General features: G+C 40.2%; 1 protein-coding gene across 8 annotated transcripts in view; it reads right to left on the minus strand.

Annotated features, from left to right (window-relative positions):
- KALRN (kalirin RhoGEF kinase) overlaps positions 1-21,042 on the minus strand; it is a gene marked incomplete at its 3' end in the record, with an annotated part of 654,541 nt that overhangs the window by 171,769 nt on the left and 461,730 nt on the right. For 4 of the 8 annotated variants that reach the window (XM_082458488.1, XM_082458487.1, XM_082458486.1 and 1 more), the window contains exon 34: positions 16,178-17,653. The exons of the other annotated variants lie outside the window; for them this stretch is intronic. In XM_082458488.1, coding sequence (XP_082314614.1) covers positions 17,591-17,653 — 63 coding nt within the window. Of the gene's footprint in view, positions 1-16,177; positions 17,654-21,042 lie in introns of those variants that run through there. 8 annotated transcript variants of the gene reach the window in all.

Raw genomic sequence — 21,042 nt, forward strand, 5'->3', positions numbered from 1 at the left:
TTTTTATTTTCATTCAAGTCAACTAATTTTCCTTTTGGTTTCCACTTAGACCTGTGCGTTATTCAGCAGTGTGTTGTTTAGTTCCCAAGTACCTGGAAGTCTTCCAGAGGTCTTTCTATTTATTTCTAATTTAATTCCATTGTGGTCCAAGAACATACTTTATATGACTTGAATTCCTTTAAATGTATTGAAACTTATTTTATGGCCCACAATATGATCTCTTGGTAAATAATCTGTGAGCACTTGAAAAGGATATGTATTCTATTATTGGGTGAAGTGTTCTATAAATGTCAATTAAATCAAGCTAGTTGATTGTTTTCCAAGTCTTCTACATCCCTACTGATTTTCTATTTATTCTATCAATTACTGAAAGAGGAATATTAAAATTTCCAATTGTAATTGTTGATTTGTCTATTTTTTCCTTACAGTTTTATCAGTTTTTGCTTCATGTATTTTGAAGTTCTGTTATTATACACATGAAAGTTTAGGGCTGTCAGGTCTTCTTGATTATCATTATGAAAATCCATCTTTATCCTTGTAATATTCTTTGCTCTGAAATCTACTTTGGCTGACAGTAATGTAGCCATTATATATATATAAATATTTTGGAATATTGTTAGGATGATAAATCTTTTTTAAAAAACCTATTTGTATATTTACAGTGCATTTCTTGTTTTTTTATTTCGGTCTTGTTTTTTTAAATCCAATCTGACAATCTCTGTCTTTAAATGGTCTAAACCATTTAAATTCACTGTGATTATGAATATGATTAGGTTTGAGTCTATTTTCTTACTATTAGTTTTCTATTTTTCTTTTCTGTTCCTTGTTTCCTTTCCCCTTCTTTTCTGCCTTCTTTTGGATTACCTGAGAATGTTTTATGATTCCATTAAATCTCCTTTGTTGGCTTATGTCACAGACTGAATTGTGTACCTCCCAAATTCATGCTGAAGCCCCAACCCCCAATGTGACTGTATCTGAAGATAAGGCTTTATGGAGGTAATCAGGGTTAAATGAGGTCATAAGGGTGGGTCTCTAAGCCAGTAGAACAAGTGTCCTTATCAGAAGTAGAAGGGACAACAGACCTCTCTTCATATGAGCATAGGGGAAAGGCCGTTTAGGGACACAGGGAGAAGGCAGCATCTACAAATGAGGAAGACAGTCCTCACTGGAAACCGAATTTGCCAGCACCTTGATCATGGACTCCAGCCTCCAGAACTGTGAGAAAATCAGTGTGTTGTTTATGCCACCTAGACTGTAGTATTTCGTTATGGTAGCCCAAGCAGACTAAGACAGCTTATTGGCTATAACTCTTTGTTCTGTTACTTTGGTGGTTGTGTTAGGATTCTGGTCTACATTTTTAACTTATCACAGTCTGCTTTCAAGTGATATTATACCACTTCTTGATCACATGAGAACCTTACAATAGTCATTCTATTTTCCTCTTCCTGGCCTTTATGCTATTATTGACATATAGTTCACATTTACACACATTACAAGTCACACACACCATTGTTATTGCTTTTGTTTAAGCAATTCAATTATTTCCTTTAAAAAAGTTCCTGGACTCTTCATCTTAATCTACTAATTCATTAAATATATGAGTTGCCTTCCAAATTATTGTGAATGACGGTTTTCCAAATGTTCCACCATTGTACAATGTAGATCTCCATTTTTCCAGCTTCCAGTAACACTCTCCTCTAACTTCAGCCCCTTCCAAAGCCCCTTCCAAAGCCAATTTTCCTTTTTTGTTGTTCTTTTCTTTCTTTAAAAAAAATTTTGGTCTGGCAGTACCCCAATTCCAGGTAGCAATTTCTGTATTAGCTTTGCTGGAGTAATAAACGTACCACACATAATAAGAATTTAAAGAACAAGAGAAATTAAATGATTACATCTTATCTGACAATAAAATTTCTATACCAGCTTTCTATTGGTTAATATTTGGTGTATCTTTTTCCATTCCTTTATTTTCTGTATCATTGCTTTAGACTTGCATCTCTCTTACACAGTGTATACCTGAATTTTGATTAATAGGGCCAAATGGAAAGTATTTGTATTTTAATTAATGTATTAAATTCATTTGCATTGATTGTGATTAATGATATACTTGGGCTTCTTTCTGACTTTTTGTCTATATTTTCAATTTGCCATGAATTTTCTGTTTCTTTTTTTACCTTTTCTCTCTCAAATTGATTAAAATTGCTTTATTCTCCTTACTTTTCTCCACCAGTATTTAAATTATATATTCTATTTCTTTTCTCCCAGTGGCTATCCTTACATTACCCTTAAAAAAGTATATTTTTCTGGGACTTCCCTGGTGGTCCAGTGGTTAAGACTCTGTGCTTCCACTGCAGGGAGCACAGGCCTGATCCCTGGTTGGGGAACTAAGATCCTGCATGCCGTGCAGTGCGGCCAGAAAAAAAAAGTATATTTTTCTAACAAAGTCTAAGTTAATTCCTACTTCTATCCTGTTCTTAAGTCAGACAAGGATCTGAGCTTGCTTTACCCTCCCTCAGAATACTCCATTTTGTTTCAAATGGTTATTATTCATGTTATCTGTGCTCAACATTAAATTATATTTACCACAGTATTTTAGTGCTCCTTTTACTTACAATATCTTTTTGCATCTAATTCCTCCCTCCTGGGTTCATTTTTCTTTTTGCAAAACAGTGAGGATTTATGAATAGTAAAATGTCGAAGTTCTTGTATGTTGAAAATACGCTTATTTCACCCTTACTCTTAAATTATAATTTTGCTGGGCCTAGAATTCTTGGTTGCAAAGATTTTCCATTCGAACACTGATGCTCTTACCCATTCCCTTTTAGTCTCTGTCATGGTGGGTGAGAAGCCTATTATCAAGCTGTTTGTTGTTCCTTTTTAGGTAACCACCTCTTTCTCTCTCTTGACTTTAAGATTTTTTTTTTCTTTTTCTTGATGTTCTCTAGTTTCACTACAATGTTTCTACATTTCCTAATTTCTGGAAAATTCTGTTATCTGTTTGAAAAATGTCTTTTTGCTATCATTCCCACTTTATCCCAGAATTCTTATTAAAATTATTTTTTATCCCATCTCTTTTATCCCTCTGGTTGTACTCTAGGAGATTCTTCACTTCTGTTTTCTAAATCAGTAATACTCTCTTCATCAGTGTGCATTCTTGTTTTATAGTCACTTGTTTCTGTTTTATATATAGTATTCCTCCTTTACCTCTTGGAGGATTTTAAACATCCTTGTTTAAAGGCTCTCTCATACTGCTCTTTATCTGTAAATCTTGTATATTACTCATGCATTTGCCATTTCTGGTGCTTTTCATTTCTTTGTGCAGATCCATATTTCCCTGTGATATCATTTCCTTCTACCTAAGGGATTCCCTTTAACATTTCTTGCCGTGTGGATCTGCTGGTGAAGAATTTTTTTTCAACTTTTTTATGTCAGAAAAAAAAATATTTATTTTGCCTTCATTTTTGAGAGAGATTTTCACTGGGTATAGAATTCTAGGCTGACAGTTTTCTCTTTATTTTCATTACTCCACTCTGAGGCACCACTGTCTTTTTGCTTGCCTTGTTTTCAATGAGAAATATGCTGTCATTCTTATCTTTGTTTCTCTCTATATAGCATGTATGTTTTCCTCTGACTGCTTTTAGGATTTTCTATTTTATCACTGGTTTTGAGCAATGTAATTATGATATACCTTGGTGTAGTTTTCTTCTTAGTTCTTGTGCTTGGGATTTATTTGGATTCTTGGATCTATATGTTTATAGGCTTTATCAAGTTGGAAAAATTTTCAGCCATTATTGTTTTAAATATTTTTATGTCCCCCTTTCCCTTTTGGGAACTCCAATTACATGAATATTAGGATGCCTGAAATTGTTCCACAGCTCACTGATACTTTGTTTGTTTAAAAAAATTATTTTTTTTCCTCTGTGTGTTTCATTTTGCATAGTTTCTATTACTATGCTTTCAAGTACACTTATGTTTTCTCCTGCAATGTCTAATCTACTGTAAATCCTATCCATGTATTTTTCACCTCAGACATTGTAGTTTTCGCCTCTAGAAGCTCAACATGTTTTTTTTTCTTTATGTCTTCCATGTCTCTCAATTTTTTGAATGTATGGAACACTTAATAATAACTGTTTTTATGTCCATGTCTGCTAATTCTAACATGTGTCAATTCTTGGTAAGTTTCAATAGATTTTCTCCCTCTTTATGGGTCATATTTTTCTGCTTCTTTGCATGCCTAGTAATTTTTGATTGGATAGCAGACATTGTCAGTTATACCTTATTGGCTGCTCAAACTTTATGTATTCCTATAACTACTCTTGAGCTTTGTCCTGGCATGAAGTTAAGTTACTTTGAAAGTCTGACCCTTTTAAGACTTATTAGGCAGAACCAGAGCCTAGTTCTTCTAGGGCTTATTATTTCTCACTACTAAGGTACGATCCTTCTGAGTTCTCAACCTGATGTCCTGAGAATTTCAGGGCAGTAAGCTAGGGTATTCATAGGGCTCACTTTGTTTCTTGTCTCTCAGGGATCACACTGTCCTTTGTTGTTTGATGTCCAGTGTCTTGAAAATTGTTTCTTATATTTTGTGTGGTTTTGGGTAGTTTCAGGCAGGTATATCTGGTCCTTGCTTCTCTATCTTGGTCAGAAGGAGAAGTCTCACATCTTGCTTCCTGACCACAACTTATTCTCCTTTATTTAATTACACTTACTATGACCTTTCTTTAACCCCATTGGGAACTCCAGTTCATGCTGCCCTCTACTGTCTCCCAATCTGTTCATACTCTCCTTTCATCACTTTCCTTCCTATGCAGCTTGTATTCCATGATCCATTATTTTAGTAATGCTTTTGCTAATGTTCTCAATTCCCTTGTCCCTCTCTGCTCATTTAACCCAGCTGATTATATGGTAGAGGTTCAATATATTTTTTTAAATAAATAGATAAATAAATAAGAAAGTAGAGTATATATGTTAATTTCTGATAAACTCTGCCTATATTTCAAAGCTAAACATTAAAAACTACTCTTTTTTAGTACTACATCTGTTTTATCAATACAGATAATAATTATGTATAAAATTAGGTTATCCCTTATATATAAATATCATTTTCCCAATTCTACATTATTTAGGATGGATGCCTGTTGATTTTTCTCAGTAAAAGTCATAGATTTCCAGGTTACAATTAAGCCAGTTATAGAAAAACAGAATGTTTAAGTATGAATGAAATTTAGAGATAAGTTCCTATTAGTTTCCAATTTTACAGATGAGGTAACTGAGGTTTTGAGAAGATAGATGATTTGGCTAAAATGTTTTTCAAAGCTCATACAGCTGGTCAGTAGCAGAATGAGGAGCAAAACCAACTTTCCTGACTCCAACCCAGGGTTCCTTCCTTCCCATTGCAGTGCTATATTTTCTTGCCCAGGTCTGCTTGTATCCAATACCCTGTGTTTACAGACAATTTGAATGTGGTTTATAGTACAGCTGCCCTGGCTTCCCAGTGAAACCATTAGCTGCTTAATGATGGAGTAACCATGTGATTTCTAGAACAAGGTCATGTAATCTTATAGCACTACTTATAATAGGAGCAATGTGGCACATGTGTCATGTTCCTGCACTTACACAAAACATCCTTTCAAACATTAGTCAGTGACTCTGCCACAAGGGATTCAATAAGTTCATATCCCTACTGTGTAACACTTTCTGTGTAGAGTCTGATGCCAGATACCAATAGAGAACTCTACAGGTTAGCATACAAATAATGTAATAAATTAAGCCCTAAGATATGAAAAAGCTCATGTCCCTCTAGACTCATCAGGACATTGTATCCTCAAAAACTGATTCCCTAAGTCTAGAAAAAGTTTCACAAGGAACAAGAAGCCTTCTAATCTTTATACTCTGATTGGTCATTGATGCACTGACCCCATATATATAGGGCCTAACAGTCAGGGATGGAGCCTAGTGAAAATTAGGCAGTGGGAGTAACAGAAAGCAAACAATGACTTAAACATAAATAACATTATTTCAATGTATATGTTTGAAATTCACACAAACACATGCACACACACACACACACACACACACACACACACACACCTGTTGAGTAGACCAAAATTTGAAATGAGTTAGAGCCAAAACGTACATTATTTGCAAATATGACTTGATGCTACTGCTAATGTAGTTGTTCTGATGTTCACCAAATATTTTTAGTTCTTTGCCTTCTGGACAAATAACTTGATCGGTTTGCTGGCCCCTGTTGGCTTTGTAGAGCCATATGACTAGTTCTGGCCATTGAAGTTGAGTCATTTCCAGGCTGGATCATTTAATTTTGGGTTAAGGTCCTTTAGAATTCTATTTCTGTCTGGGACAGTAATTGGCAACTTTAGAAGCTGATCCATCAGCTAGGGTCCCTGATTCCCTATGATGAATAGAGCCAACCCATTATGAATATGTAGTGTTAACAAGAAATAAATCTTTGTTGTTCTAAGCCACAGTATTTTCAGAGTTGTCTGTTACCACAGCATAACCTAGCTTGTCCTGACAAAGACATCTGCTTTCATTCTCTTCTCTGGATAGAGAAGATATTGTCTTAGGAATAGATAGTGGTAGGAGTACAGGAACATTGAGAGAGTGGTAGGAAAGATAAAGTTAAGAAAGGGACACCGATGTAAAGGGGCCATTCTAAGACAAATATAGACATATACAAATTAAATGCAATTTGGGAAGACATGCTAGATTTTATTATTGTCGTTGTTACTACTACTACCATGGTTATTATTTTTATTATTAGTTTTTTAAACAACCAGAAGATTACAGCCATTACATGCTATGACTCATCCTTAGTGTTGGATAGAGAAAGAGAGGGAGGAGAGAGAATTGTAGCTCTTGGAATCTCTTAGGCTAAAGCAATAGTTATGCATCATACATAGTGTGAATTTTGTTTTTTGAGTATATTTTTTTCTCTCCCATTTGGACTACACAATTCTTGTAGTTAAGGACCATATTTTATTTTCCTTTTGTGTACTTTGGGAACAGTTCTAAAGCTCAGTAAAATCAAGCTGAAGCCCAGCTTCATTTGCCATCAGGGAATTGGCATCAGATCCCATTGTTGACCATCTCTTGGGCTGACTCACAACAGATGCATCAATTCTCACATTTTCATTTCCCAGACCTTTAGGAATGTTTAATGAGAATCATGAGCATGGTGGTGGGGCAGGGCAGTGAGGAGAAGTGCATTTGCAATCAACAATGTCTTTGGAACTGTAGTCCTTCTCATTGGCGACCGACTCAGTGAAGCAAACCAAATGAGAGACATTTTTCAAATTTGATTTTTCATAACAATTGTTTCATTTTTTTTAGACATGTGAGCTGTTGGGTTTATTCTCCTTCTTATTGCTCCTAGCCCTTGGCGCTTTTCCTTTTTCAATCTTCCCATTTGCTATTCTTAATTAGAAATTATCTACAGAGCCCCAAAAGTCAAGTGATACATTTAGAAACTCATGGGTGGGTATAAACTCTGTTGAGAGAAGGGTCAGCATTTATCAGAATCCTTTGAATTGTCAGTGTTCAAACCACATGGTAGTTTCCCACACCTGGCTATGCACCTGGGCTTCTGCTTGCTCCTTTGATTATGGCCTTGGAGATTCTTTGCTAACTTTTCAATTGCTTTCCTTGTTTATCAGTCCTGGCCCTCGATCTCAGATTTTAGTTTTGCTTATCATATCACACACAAACCTGTCTTCTACTCTTGCATTATCCTTAACTCAAGCAGCACGCTTCTTGTTTTTGCAAATATGACATTATTCTGCGAACTTCTACTCCCCAGTGGTAATGGAGTATTTGCCTACCAGTCTGGTTGCATTAAAAATGGACTGTATTTCTGCACACTAAAAAATTGCACTTGTTCTATACTATGCAATTGTACTCATGGTACATACTATGTGTTTGGCACTAGTATAGGCAGTGGGGATACAGCAGTGAAAAAAGCAGACAAGAATCCCTGCCCTCATGGAACTTATTCTGTAGCAATGACAAATCCAATTACTAGTATGATTTGACATGGATCCTATAAAACTATACTGGTTCTTTATCTAGCTAATGATCTACATGTACATGTAAGTTTTAATGTTCTTGCATCCTGTAGTTTTAGTTTTAGTTCAAACTTAAACTTTTATCAGGATAGGCCAAAAGATGGTTGACTCATACCAGGTATGGTCAGAAGCCCCCTCCTGAGCACACGTGTTGATCCAAGAAAATAGGAAATAACCAAATGTCACATCTGATTTCTCATAGCCACATGGAGAATGTCATTTTGTTTGTCATGCATCAATGAGCTGCAATGAACTTATTCCATGCAGCCCTTTTCTAGAAGGGCTAACCAATGCCATTTGAGACTAATTTTTCTATATAGCTAAGGAAGACAACTCTCTGGACTGACTTATACAATGTATCTCTCTAGAAATAAGGCTTTGCATTTAATGGGAAGGTATTACACAATGAATGGGAGGGTGTGTGTGTGTGTGTGTGTGTGTGTGTGTACACGTGTATATGTGTGCATGCTAGTACCCTGAGCTCCCCTTTCATTTGGCTTCAACCAAAAGCTTGTCTCTTGAGGGCAAACTGATGCAGCTGGGAGGAGAAAGCCAGCTTCTCCTTAACTCCCCAGCCTGCTGCCTAAGTTCTATGAGTCCAAAGTGGGGTTTGGGGAGAGGAAGCCACATTTACCTCACAACTGTGACTGAGCCATCTTCCTGCTGCCAGGGACCCAGACCTAGGTTGAACATATCTGTTACTTGGGCCCAAGGAACAGATTCTATATGAGTTAATATCTTAAGCCTCTAGCTTGAATTCCTGTGCCTCTTCACAGGGTCTCCCAGGGCCCCATGCTGTTTTTTGATAAAGAGAACTGGAATTCTTTCTGCCTTTGTACTGGTGACTGGGATTTGTCCCAAACAGGCATGATTGGGAACTATTCTTCCTGTTGCTGAAGCTTTATCAAGCTAGACTTGAGGGGCCCGGCAGTCTGCTGGGAATCAGGGGAGGTAACCAAAGGGAATTCATATTTTAAGCCTATGAAAGACAAAACAAATACTGTACCATACTTCTCAGAATCTGCAAAGCCTCTTTGAGCTTCTAGAGATTTATGAACAGTTATTCCATGAACTCTTGGTTCCTGGACTCATTTTATACTTGGACCATACCTGTATTTATTTTCAAGAATCTCATCATGTGAACTTTGAGGGATATCTGGTCACATCACAGGTGAAATCCTCATCAGACTGGATGGAATCCAGATTCCTCTAACCTAGGCTAATACCGTATCGGAAAGGCTCACTTGGACCCCTGGTGGAGGCTGGGGGAGTAGTCTGGGGCCCACTTGACTTCTGGGGCACATTCCTGGGCACCCTCTTGGCTTCACAGGAGGCATGAAGGCTGGAGGAGAGGCCATCTTACCTGAGAGCCCCTACCTGTTCCCTAGGTAAGACCACTCCTCCCCAACTCTTCATGCTTTTCTGGGGAGTAATGAAGAGAAATTTCTAAGACCTGTGTGTGCTCCTCGCAGAAGTCTCAACCCTCCCTCTCCTCCAAAACTCACAGCCACATTACCACTATCTGCCTTGAGACCATCTGGCCTAATTTCACTAATCTCTGCATCTCCGATTAGGTCAGTCACCAGAACTCAGATTCTCCCCTCACTTCTTCCCTCATCCCCTGCACTACTTACATCCTTTGAAGCTGTATTTTTTCCTCTATAGCATGTGTCATCATCTGTACTTTATATATTTTATTTATTTATTTGTCTGTATTCCCATCAGAATGTAAGCTCCATGGGGGCAGGAATTCTTGTCTGGTTTGTTGTTGTCTAGGATAGCGCTTGGCACATAGTTGGTATTCAATAGATATTTGCTGAGTGAATAAATGATATGATGGATATCTAGTATTTATCGAGGGTCACTAATTATTAATAATATTCATTCTCTTGTTTTTTGGATAAATGACCCTCTCATTGATCTCTGAGGATGTATTAGCTTTTCCCATAGTCTCTGATAGTTAAGGGGACCCTCCAGAACCCAAATCATTGCATTACTTTGGCCATAATCTTTGACAGCCTTCCCCCATGTCAAACATTTGCCAAAGAGACCAATGTGTCCAGAGTAAATATCGATGCTATCCAGCCTCAATCTTCTGGATCCCCCCCACCACCCCTACTTGCATATGCTTCCTTCATAAGACATTTAATCCAGGAGAAAACAGCCAGATTTCTGACTATTATAGCCAAATTTGAGGTCTGATGGGAAACTGGCATGTGGCAATGGTCTAAGCAATCATCTTTGTAACACCATCAGGCTCACTGGGATAACTACCTTCTCACTTTAATTTCTGAATCATTTATTCCTCAGAAGCTAGAAATGCTGGGTTGATGGCCTCTCCTAGAAGGCTATGCACATGTCTGGCCCTAATAGCCACCTTGTGCTGTGCCATTAAGCTGGAATGTGGTCACTTATATCCTGCAACACCAACCAACCAATGAGACCCTGCAAGGGCCTCCCCCTTTAATGACCTATTCCATCTCTGAGCTTGCTTTGCAGCTTGCCTTGCAGGGTAGACAGAGAGTACTTAGATCATTTGTAGTGGTCTGGTTTTGAGGTCCCTATATCAATGGCTCTCCAACAAGTTTGCTGGTTGCTTGTCCCAACAAATAAAGCAATATGTCAGCATCTTCAATGCCAAACAAGAATGAAGGAAGAATCTGGGAAGTACAAAGCCTCCTATTGCCATTGCTAACTTCCAGCGGCCTTGTAGGAACTTAACTGTTAACTGTGTAAATCAATTTAAACACTTGCTCCTCTCAGGGCCAAGATGCCCATGCAAGTCCTCATGAATCTATGAGATACCAGAGCAACTCCTAGAGGGCCATACTTCTGGGTCACTCTCAGAGTGAGTGTGCCATATCAGTGAAATCTAAACCCTGCTTCTACATCAACTATGTTTCAGTCCCCACTCGCACCCTGGGATCCTTTTACCCTGATTGGTGCCATAGCAACCACCCAGCAGAACTCAGTATAGCCAGATCTAAAAACTTCACACGATGCTTGCGTGTAAGGCCCATTAAAAGGTCACCATTGCCAGGCAACAGAATCTCTGGACATCCTTACAAATAGAATAACACACTTTATTCCACCATCCCTGAAACTCAAAGGCAGATACATAGAGCCCCCCTCCCCCATCACTGCTATGTTTCCCTGTGGCTTCCGCTATCCATGACCAGACACACCCACAGCAGGCCTGGCTATATGATCACACCACTAGCACCCTTGATGGTCATTGGTAAGGCTGGATACAGCACCTGTGCTGTGAAAACTCCCTCCCAGGCCAGGACGGGCTTGCAGAGCTGGCATAAATAGGGTTCATGGGACAGATCTGAGATCCAGCTGTGTATCTGCCCTGAACCCCTGTCTTGGGATTCGACTATTAACAAAGCCCACCTTAAAGCAGAATGGAGTCAGAGCCAGAGCAGCTCCTTTAGGGAGTGGAAGGAGTGAGGGCGGCTGCACCATCGGATGGCCCAACACAAGTAGGAGGAAGGTGTGTGAGCGGTGTTCCTTGAGCCACTTGGTCACCAGAACTACAATCTTATCCTTGTCTTCTGGCTGCACTTGCGGTTTTCTAAACTTGTCTTCCTTTTTGGATTATGAATTTGGAATTTATTTAAAGGGCTCACATCCTCATAAAATCATTTTTACTGGCTTCAACACCTTTCCTGTGCATGTGTACTTGTGTACACATAGGTACACACCCACGCACACGCACACACACACACGGTTGAATTACGGTCTGCATCTCTTCTCATGGCTTTTCTAATACAGATGCAACCAACTGAATCCTCTGCATGCCACCCCATCTCCTCCAGCCCAACCTGTTTTCTTATATGCTCAACCCTTGTGTTGCAGTGGGCATGAACTATATATTTTTAAGGAACAGTCACTTTTATAGCATACTTTGGAGTCTAAAGCTCAGCAAAAACACATTCATACCAGATCTTTCAACAATATAGAATTTCTTATCATCCAAGTTTTATGATCCTCATAAATTCAATTTGTTATACTCCACATGTGGAATATCTACAGCAGATGCTAGATCCTATACCGCCTCCTTGTCACCATGCTTTTGGGGCTGCCAATGCACATCTTGGTGTGTGCTCAGAGCTACAGAGTAGAGCTTCTTCCATATCCCACTCCTCTCCAGGTAAGTTTTCTTTCCTAATGATGCCTGTTTTATGTTGATGCTAAAATAGTTCATTAATTGGCTTTCTTTGAGCACACAGAGAATTAAAATGGGGAGATGCTCACACGGGTTTATGATCTACATCTAGAATACACTTCAGTGTTGACTATTCTATAATTTACAAAGTGATTCTAATATATGCCATGTTCTTTGAGGATAGGATTATTTCTAACTCATTTTCATAGCCTGTTCAGTGGCTCTTATGGTGTCTGGTACACACTAAGTACTTAATGAATAAATGAGTAGTCCCAAGGGCAGTACAGGAGGAAAATGTCAGAATATCAATGGGTTGAGAGACAGATGAGGGCAGTTTTAGAAATGAAACTTCTAAAACCTTGGGCTCTTCGATGGTCAAAAACATGTATGGAAGCTGATGGGAAACAGCTCCTTGTAACCCGTGGGTCCTCGTCTGTGAGATTCAGTGAGAGACCTTACTCTCTCACTATGAGGAATCAGTGCAGGACTGAAGAAAATAACAGAAAGGCAAGTACTGGAAAACAGGATTTTATGTTTCATGTCCATGATTTTTTTTTTTTGGTATATTTAAATACCTGAGAAAGTGATTCATCAGTCATCAGATTTAACAAAATCCACTCTCCTTTCGCTACGTGCTTTAGTGTTACAGGAAACTTTCAATTATCTTGACTAATGGAATGGAAGCAAAGGTACACATAATCAAATACCATTTCTATTTGCCTTTGTAAAGTATTATGTCTGCTTTTCCCCCAGCAGGTTTGCTTTCATAATGATTAGTTCTAGCTTGGGCTAATATTAAAATGAGTTAGCATTTTCTCTGTACAATACCTGGTAGAAGAGAAATGTGTTTATGGTAGAGCAAACTCATGCAGGGCTTAGTATTTGTCACAGTTAGTCACCCACATGGATAATCTACTTGCAGCAAGTGGGATTTTGAACGGAGCAAAGGCAAAGAGCAACTACATGTCCTGGATTTTAATGACCTGGGGTAGATGCCCCAGGAGAAAGCTACAGCTCATGTTATGAAGAGTGTGAGTAGAAAAAGAACACTGCACTAGGAGTAAAGCAACTGGGGTTCTCATCCTTGATGCCCTATGCAGGCCATATAACCTCTTTGTGTCTCAATTTTTTTACCTACAAAATGTAATAATGACATCTGTAAGTATCTACCTAACAGGTTAACTGCCAAAAGAGAGTAGTGAGGAAAGGGCTTGTAAAAGTATTAAATGCTAGGAAAATGCAAAGCATTGATAGACAAGCAATGAAATATTGTCACCTTCTTTTCAAAGGACCTGTCCTTTGCCCTAACTCCTCAATGCTTGGGGTCTTGGGCTATCGCTTCTGAAACTTACCCCAGTTTAAAAAAAAAGTCACATTTCTTAAGGATCCTGCTCTTCCAGGAATAGCTACTTTGATAAAGTCCATGGATCCTAATGAATAGATATATCCTTTCTCAGGATTTTAGCAGAGATCTTCCAGCTATAATACTTAACCTAGTGGCTCTCAAAGGGAGGTCCCTGCACCACCGCCAGCAGCAGCAGCATCTGGGGATGCAAATTCTTGGATCCACCCCAGACCTACTGAATCACAAACTCTGCGAGTGGAGTCCAGCAATCTGTGTTTTAACAAGTGCTCCAGCTGATTCTGGTGTACACTCAAGTTTGAGAACCACAGACTTAGCTCAAAGGAAAAAAAAGGAAAGCTAGGAATTGGGCTCTTGGACATACTACTGAGAAACCTTTATTTCTCTGAAGGAGGTAGGGGAAGACTTAGGGGACTTTTCAAATCATACTGCACAGTCGTCTGTGTGTGTGTGTGTAAAATGATGACCGAGAACACAATTTTCTCAGGGATGTCTTTTTCCCAACCACCTTACCTAAAAATGCATCACCCCTCCCCTAGCCCTCCCCACTTCCCTTTCTTGATATACTTTTCTTTGTAGCATTTATCACCTTCTGATATGCTGATATTTACCTATGTATTCATTTATCGTGTCTTCCCCAGGTGGAATGTTCACTCCATGAGGGCACTCTACTTTTTCACTGCTGTGTCCCCAGCTCTGAGAACTGTGCACGGTCCCTAGTGGGCACTCAATAAATATTTGTTGAATTAGTGAGTGAATGAATGACTAGTGAACTTGGGAGATGAGAAAATACTGGGTCAGACCAAAACACTGAAACACCTGCAAGCACTCTTCTTACAGCATGGGAGCCTTGCCTCTCTGTTCTTGCTTTGGGCTGTGAAATAAGTCTGCAAACAAGGCTTGGGTAACTGCCATCCTCAAGGGTTCAGTTCACTATGCTGTTTGATTATCATTACAAAGTGTGCTGTCTGGTTTTTCCTAGGCTGGGGATAGTGTGATGATTGATCAATACGTTCATAGGGCTGGCTGTGGTTAGGGGGCAGTTTCTGGGTATGCAAGAGACTGGAGTGCGACATAGCAGGGAAAAGGCAGTCTAAGAATAGAAATCTACTGAGTTCTAGTCCTCGTGCTGCCCCTAACTTGCTATGTGGTCTTAAGTAAACTGCTTAGCATTTCTGGGTCTCAGTTTCATCTGTGGATCTCAAGGATCTCCAAGGTCCCTTCCAGTTACAATTATATATCCATGCAAGTGTTCCTTGATTAATGCCTGTCTCCTCCACTGGTAAGCTCTGTGAGAAGAGGGGCTCAGTCTATATTTGCCCACCTAGTTCATAATGCCCAGCACTTAGGGACACTGAAATATTTTCTGAGTGAGCAAATCCCTGTGAGAACCGAATGGGGATCTCAGCCTCATCAGACTGTGCTCTACAAAACTAAGTCCCAGGTATGAGGATGTGGGTTGCAAAACCCTGACCTGGAAGGGATCTCCAATCACAGGAAGAGCAGGATGCTGACTCTGTCACACGCCACCACCCCCAGGGCACACAGAGGTTGCAAAATTCATTAAAGACCATGGCAAGGTACAAGGGAGAGCCCAGGCTGGGCACTGGCCATCAGCCCTGTGGTCCGAAGAAGCATGGGTTTGGGGATCAGAGACCTGAATTTGAATCACAGATCTGCTATTATCTAGCTTTATGACTCTGTACAAGTTATTTACTTCTCTCAGCTTCAGCCTCTTCATCTGGAAAGTGAAGACAGTACTGCCTGCCTCTCAGGATGGCTCTGAAAACTATAGGAGTTGATGTATATCAAGTGCCTTCCCAGCATCTGGTGTGAGAAAGGTGCTCAGTATACGGAAGGCTCCTTGTCTGGTCCTGCCTTCTCTGCCCCTTACAAGGTTTCTAACAAAGCCTCCTGTCCCAAAGAACTGGCCCAAGTTGGTTATTGGCTCATGAGAGTGCCCTGGCCAGTCTGGCTGAAGGGGGATAAAGACTGGAATCAAAAGTGCTTCTCAAAATATCTACCTTTGGAAATACATATTTTTATTTGCTTCTAGTTTGCTGAGATTTTGAAATTTGTTACTTGCTCTAACTTGATATCAAAAGGTGCAATTTTGTAAATAAAGTTTAACAACCAGTAATCACTTGAACATGCTGACTCTTATCACTGAACAGAACGAATTAGAACTTGACCTCTCTTTTTGGCTGCCTTTGTCTCTCCTTCTGCCTTGCTCTTTCTCTGGCCGAGGGAATTATCCTCCTGTTCCTGCCCTGCCCCCTCCACTTTCCCCCATCACACTCATCTACTTCATATGGCCATCTTTATTCTGGAAAACAAATTCTGCTGCTAGGCAACCAGAAGACAAAATCGCTGTGGTTGACATGATTCTCATTAGTGACTGCAATTGCAGTGGTGCCGCAACTAGGCCAGACGTACACTCATTGCATCTGTCCCCAACAAACAGACCTTTCCAGAAAGTGGGATGGGGTGAATTCTTGGTATAAAATTAAGGGCCTCAGCACTCAACAGAAAGTATTTATAAATCACTGTATATCAACAGCCTGCTTTAGAATCATTTTATTAGAACACATTCAAGAAAGTGACATATGGAAAAAAGACAGCAGCAATTCTTAGTCATGCAAATGCCCGTGTTAAGGTTCTCCATTAGATTTAAATTCAAGTACAAAGACAGTCCTTTCCTGAGCCAGGTGCAATTCCAGAGAATGACACTTTGAATTGAGAGCACATTTCCTTTGCAAAGTTCAGAACACTGAACAAGTCCCATCCTCACAATAAGATTGTGAGATACATGGAAGTGTAAACTTTCAGGATTTTAAGGAACGCTTTACCCAAGCCCTCCCCCATAACCCAGTTGAGGGAAGTAAGCGCAACTTTGGGACCTCTTAGAAATAAGGTTTAATCTATTGAAAATAAAGCAGTGGGCCTTAAAAAAATTAGAAAATGAATATATATATATACATATATATATGTAATGGAGTCATCTTTGCCTCTTGCCTTGGTGTGGGGTTTCCATGAAACTGTGTTGGGGGTAGGGGCTCTCTCTTGAGTGTTTTGAAAGTTGGAGGCCTTTTTTTTTTTATTTTTTAACTTTTTATTATGAAAAACTGCAAACATATACAAAAGGGAGAGAATGATATAATAAATACCCACGTACCCATCATCTAGTCTCAACAATTATCAACACGTGGCCAGTCTGCTTCACTTATTTCTTCTCCCACTTCCCACCCATCCCCTAACAGGACAATTTGGTAGCCAAGGAAGGCTGGGAGGGTGATCTTTGAACCAGACACCTCAGGAGTGAGTGAGGTTAGGGAGGAGCTAGAAAATCGTGACACAACCTGGGTAGGCTGAAGCAGACAGAATATTTTTTGGGAGAAGTGGTTCCTGCCAGTGTTTGGGAAAGGCTGGAGTTCCCTCATCTTCCATAAACCATAACCGTAAACTGTCCCTCCTTCCTCCTCCCTCCTTCTCATGATACGGGGGGAGGCAGGCTGGATTAGAATGACGGATTTTTCCAGACTGGGGCCACTGACAATAGAAACATTCAACCTGGAGAAGAACTCCAGGGACAAGTATGTCCCTCTGATGAACCTGCCCACTCACATGGCAGACCTCTAGGGCAGCGAGGGTCCGGGGGTGCCTAGTGTTCAGATTGGGAGCTGGGGGGGCAGTGCGTCGGGCCATGGGGCCTCTCACAGGTCCCTACTGTCCCACCATTTTAGACTTTGGAGAGAAGCTCGGCAACCTCGAATTGCACCCGGTAGAGAAAGAAGCAAAGGGCCCCGAGGGGTGAGCCCATGGCCCAGGGGGGCAGATTTTGCCTGGAACATGTGGCCCTCTGAGCAAAGGCTGCACCCCACCCCAGCCCTGCCAGAGCCGTCTCAAGAGAGGTGGGTGATGGGAATCCAGGTGGGAGGTCCCAACGGCGGCACGGCTAACCCGGTGAGCTGCGTGCTAAACGTAAGTGGAGAAAGGATCTCCAGGTCCCAGGTACCACCGAGGAGCAAGGTTGCCATCCTGTTAAGAAAAGGGCCGGGGCTCTGTGATTTGCATATAACTTTGCAAAAATTTCCATGAGATTCCTGTAGCCTTTTATAGAAAACAGAGTGAAACCGTCAGTGCGACCTAATGTATTTCTAGCAACCCAACGCACAGAGTGCAACCTGGCAAACACACAGTCATAATTCTAGAGGAAATGGAGGAAGCCGAGTGCTGTGTAGGACAGTGCTCGGTCTGAAGGTTCAGAAGAAGCCAACCGGGTCCAGGATCCAGAGGAGGATCACTTACTGGACACTTTTAACTGTGAAACACTGTCAAAGTTCAAATCTGTATACTGTTCCTCGCATTAGTTCCCTGTAGAGCACTCTGGCTGTGGCTTTGCAATTTCCCAGACAGACAAGGAGGAGGAAAGCCAGGAATAATATAAATAGGGATGCATTAAATATGAGGTCCAGTGCACCAAGGAGGGAAGGGGGGATGGGATGAATTGGGAGACTGGGACTGACATATATACACTAACATGCATAAAATAGATAACTAAGGAGAACCTGCTGTACAGCACAGGGAACTCCACTTCGCTGTACAGTAGACACTAACGCAATATTGTAAAACAACTATACCCCAATTTAAAAAAACATATGAGGTCCAGTGGCAGTGATCATTAGTGTTTATTTCATACCCTTTTTGTTTTGTTTTGTTTTCTTGTTTCACCTCTTTTAGGGTCCCTATGCCCTACCAAGTCTTACCATGACATTCAGTTGGGGGAAAGAAACTGAGAGAAGTTTACCCATTTATGCAGCAGATTTTTAGTAGCAACTGACTTAACATTCCTGATTTCAAGTGTTTCCAGGGTCCATAAAATGGTAGTCTGGACTTTTTCTAAGGCACGCGGTTGGTTAGTGCAGGCTGCAAGGCCAGCTGAGGGAATGGGTTACTGAGTGAGGGAGTGAGGGAGCCATGCCAGAGACCCCATATCCCAGTGTTGGTTCCACCATCTCTACTGGGCCATTGGAGGCCATGGAATCATCGTTTCTTTAAGAACAATGGCCCCTCAAAGAGAACCAACTTCTAGTGCTATTGGAAGAGTGACATATTTTAAAAAGCAATGGCTGTTAGCCAAGAGAAAAATTCAAGACGAATTAAAGAATATGACCTTCCATTTGACTGTGGCTCATGGTATCAAAGGCTGCCTTAGAAAAATGAGAAAAACAGTATGAGACTCTCTTAGGAAGACCTCCAGCAAGGCAAAAACTGTTCGTTAAGGGAGAGAAAACACTTCAGCATCAAGTTCAAATGGCAGTTACCCTGAGCTGTGGGGAAGGTAGCAGGTGCTAAGGATTCAGGAGGGAGATGAGATTCTGAAGAAAGCCAGGGGCAGTACGCATGCATTTGTGAAAGGGCAAAGTACTGGGCTCACCTTTTCCAGGGCAAAAGGGACTCAAAAAATTTAAATCATATTTTCCTTTGCATAATGTTACATTTATGGACTTGGGGGGAGGTAGCATCAGCTGTCCTGATTAGCTAGTCCCCCACATGCCAGTACCAGTTTATAGATGTGCTATTACATCTGTAGAACTTATTTTAGTGGCAGAATTTAATAGTCTTACAAGTGCTGAATTTCACATTTTGCTTTTTATGCAATGGTTAAAATTCTGAAGGGGGAGAATAGTTTTTAAAAATATTTTTAGTGTCATCATTATTAATAGCTAATTTATTTGTGTCATTTTTATTATCACTATTATTAATGGCTAATATTTATTGCGTGTTTACCACGTGCCAGGTGAAGTGCTGAGTGTTTGGCATGCATCATTTCACATAATTTGCACCACAACCTTATGGGGTGGGTAATACCATTATCCCCATTTTGCAGATTGAAGCACTGAGGTCCTGCCCAGGATCATACAACTGACAGTGGAGGGGCTGAGATCTGAACTGAGGTTGGTTTGACTCCAAAGCTGTCCTAACCACTGTGCTAGGTTGCCTTTTGTAAAGGAGAATCCATCTGTTAAATGATATTTGTACGTGTGTAATGTTTGTGGATTCCAAAGGTCTTGGAAAGCATCCTTCACACATTTGGAGGATCCATGTTATCCTTGAGGACCTAACTAGAAGTGGTTTGGGTCACCTCATCATGTGTATTCATTAGATTTTGCACAAAAACTTTTATCCCCTTTTAAACCTCAAGTTGTGATGGTCCCTGTGTACCTGCAAATCTATCTGATGATGGTTTGATATGTGAGACATATAAGAAATGAAGGCATGTAAGCAAACTGAACACTTGTTCTCCAAAACTCTGAGAAAATACATACACATTTACATAGGAAGCCATTGTTTTATATGGCCCAGTTGATACTTTAAAAGAGTAGTTAACACCAATGCATAGCTCTTTAAAAATGACGGCCATTCATGATCTCATTGAGATGATTTTCTAAAAATCTGGCCTAGGGCAAAGACTAGTGGGAAAAGTTTAAGTGGATTAAAAAAAAAAAAAAAAAAAAAAAAAGAAGGCCATTAAATTTCTTTGAAATGCTAATGATCTCTATTATTTAGAAAATAACTCTCTGCTTGGAATTCACAGATATCCCACATCCAATCACCCTCTACCTTTGGCATTCTGATTCGAGAGGCCAGTGAGGAGCCTGGGATGCGTTTTTTGAAATGATTCCTCGGTAATTCTAAGGGTCACCTGGTTTAAAATGCTTAAGGCAGAGGCCTTTTCTATGTACCAGCCACTCCATGGTTGGAAAACCTGAGTTTTGCAGCATTTCAACTGCATTTTCACATCTGCCAGCATACATCGTCCAGAAGCACTTGGGCATTTTCCATGAGGAGCAAGAATCAGTGAGACCCATTTTAATAGGACAGCAGCTTTTATTAACCAGACCTCCCCAGAATTCTTTTTTTTTGGGGGGGGCACCTATATTGAGATTTCTCCCAGCTCCCTCTATTTAGGTGCAGACCCTTTCATAGGAACAGATTACTTATTTATTTAATATACTGTAGGTCTCATTCTAATATTAGACACTCATAATACGAGTTTTCTGAGTTATGAAGAGATGTTCTACAGTCCCTGGGTGCACAAGAGACATCATTGGACATCCAATGGTATAAAAATTGCCATAAATGGGGAACATATTTGTTATATTATAGATTTCCATCCTTTCTCATTCCACAAAGAATCTGAGGCAGCTATTTTGCAATATATTTTTAAATGCATCTTCAGTTGACTACATATTCTAGATGCTTCCGTCTGATGGATTTGGAAGCCACTGAGGCAGGTGTGTGCTTGAATCACTAGTCCCGTGGCCAAGACATAATAAACAGCCTCCTCTAGTTCCTGACTCGTGCCATGCTCCACTAGACACAGCAGCCGCTGAGCAGTTAGCACATGTAATACACAGAACATG

Source organism: Balaenoptera physalus, assembly GCF_965194825.1.
Source record: "Balaenoptera physalus genome assembly, chromosome: 4".
In the NCBI taxonomy this organism is placed as follows: Eukaryota; Metazoa; Chordata; class Mammalia; order Artiodactyla; family Balaenopteridae; genus Balaenoptera; species Balaenoptera physalus.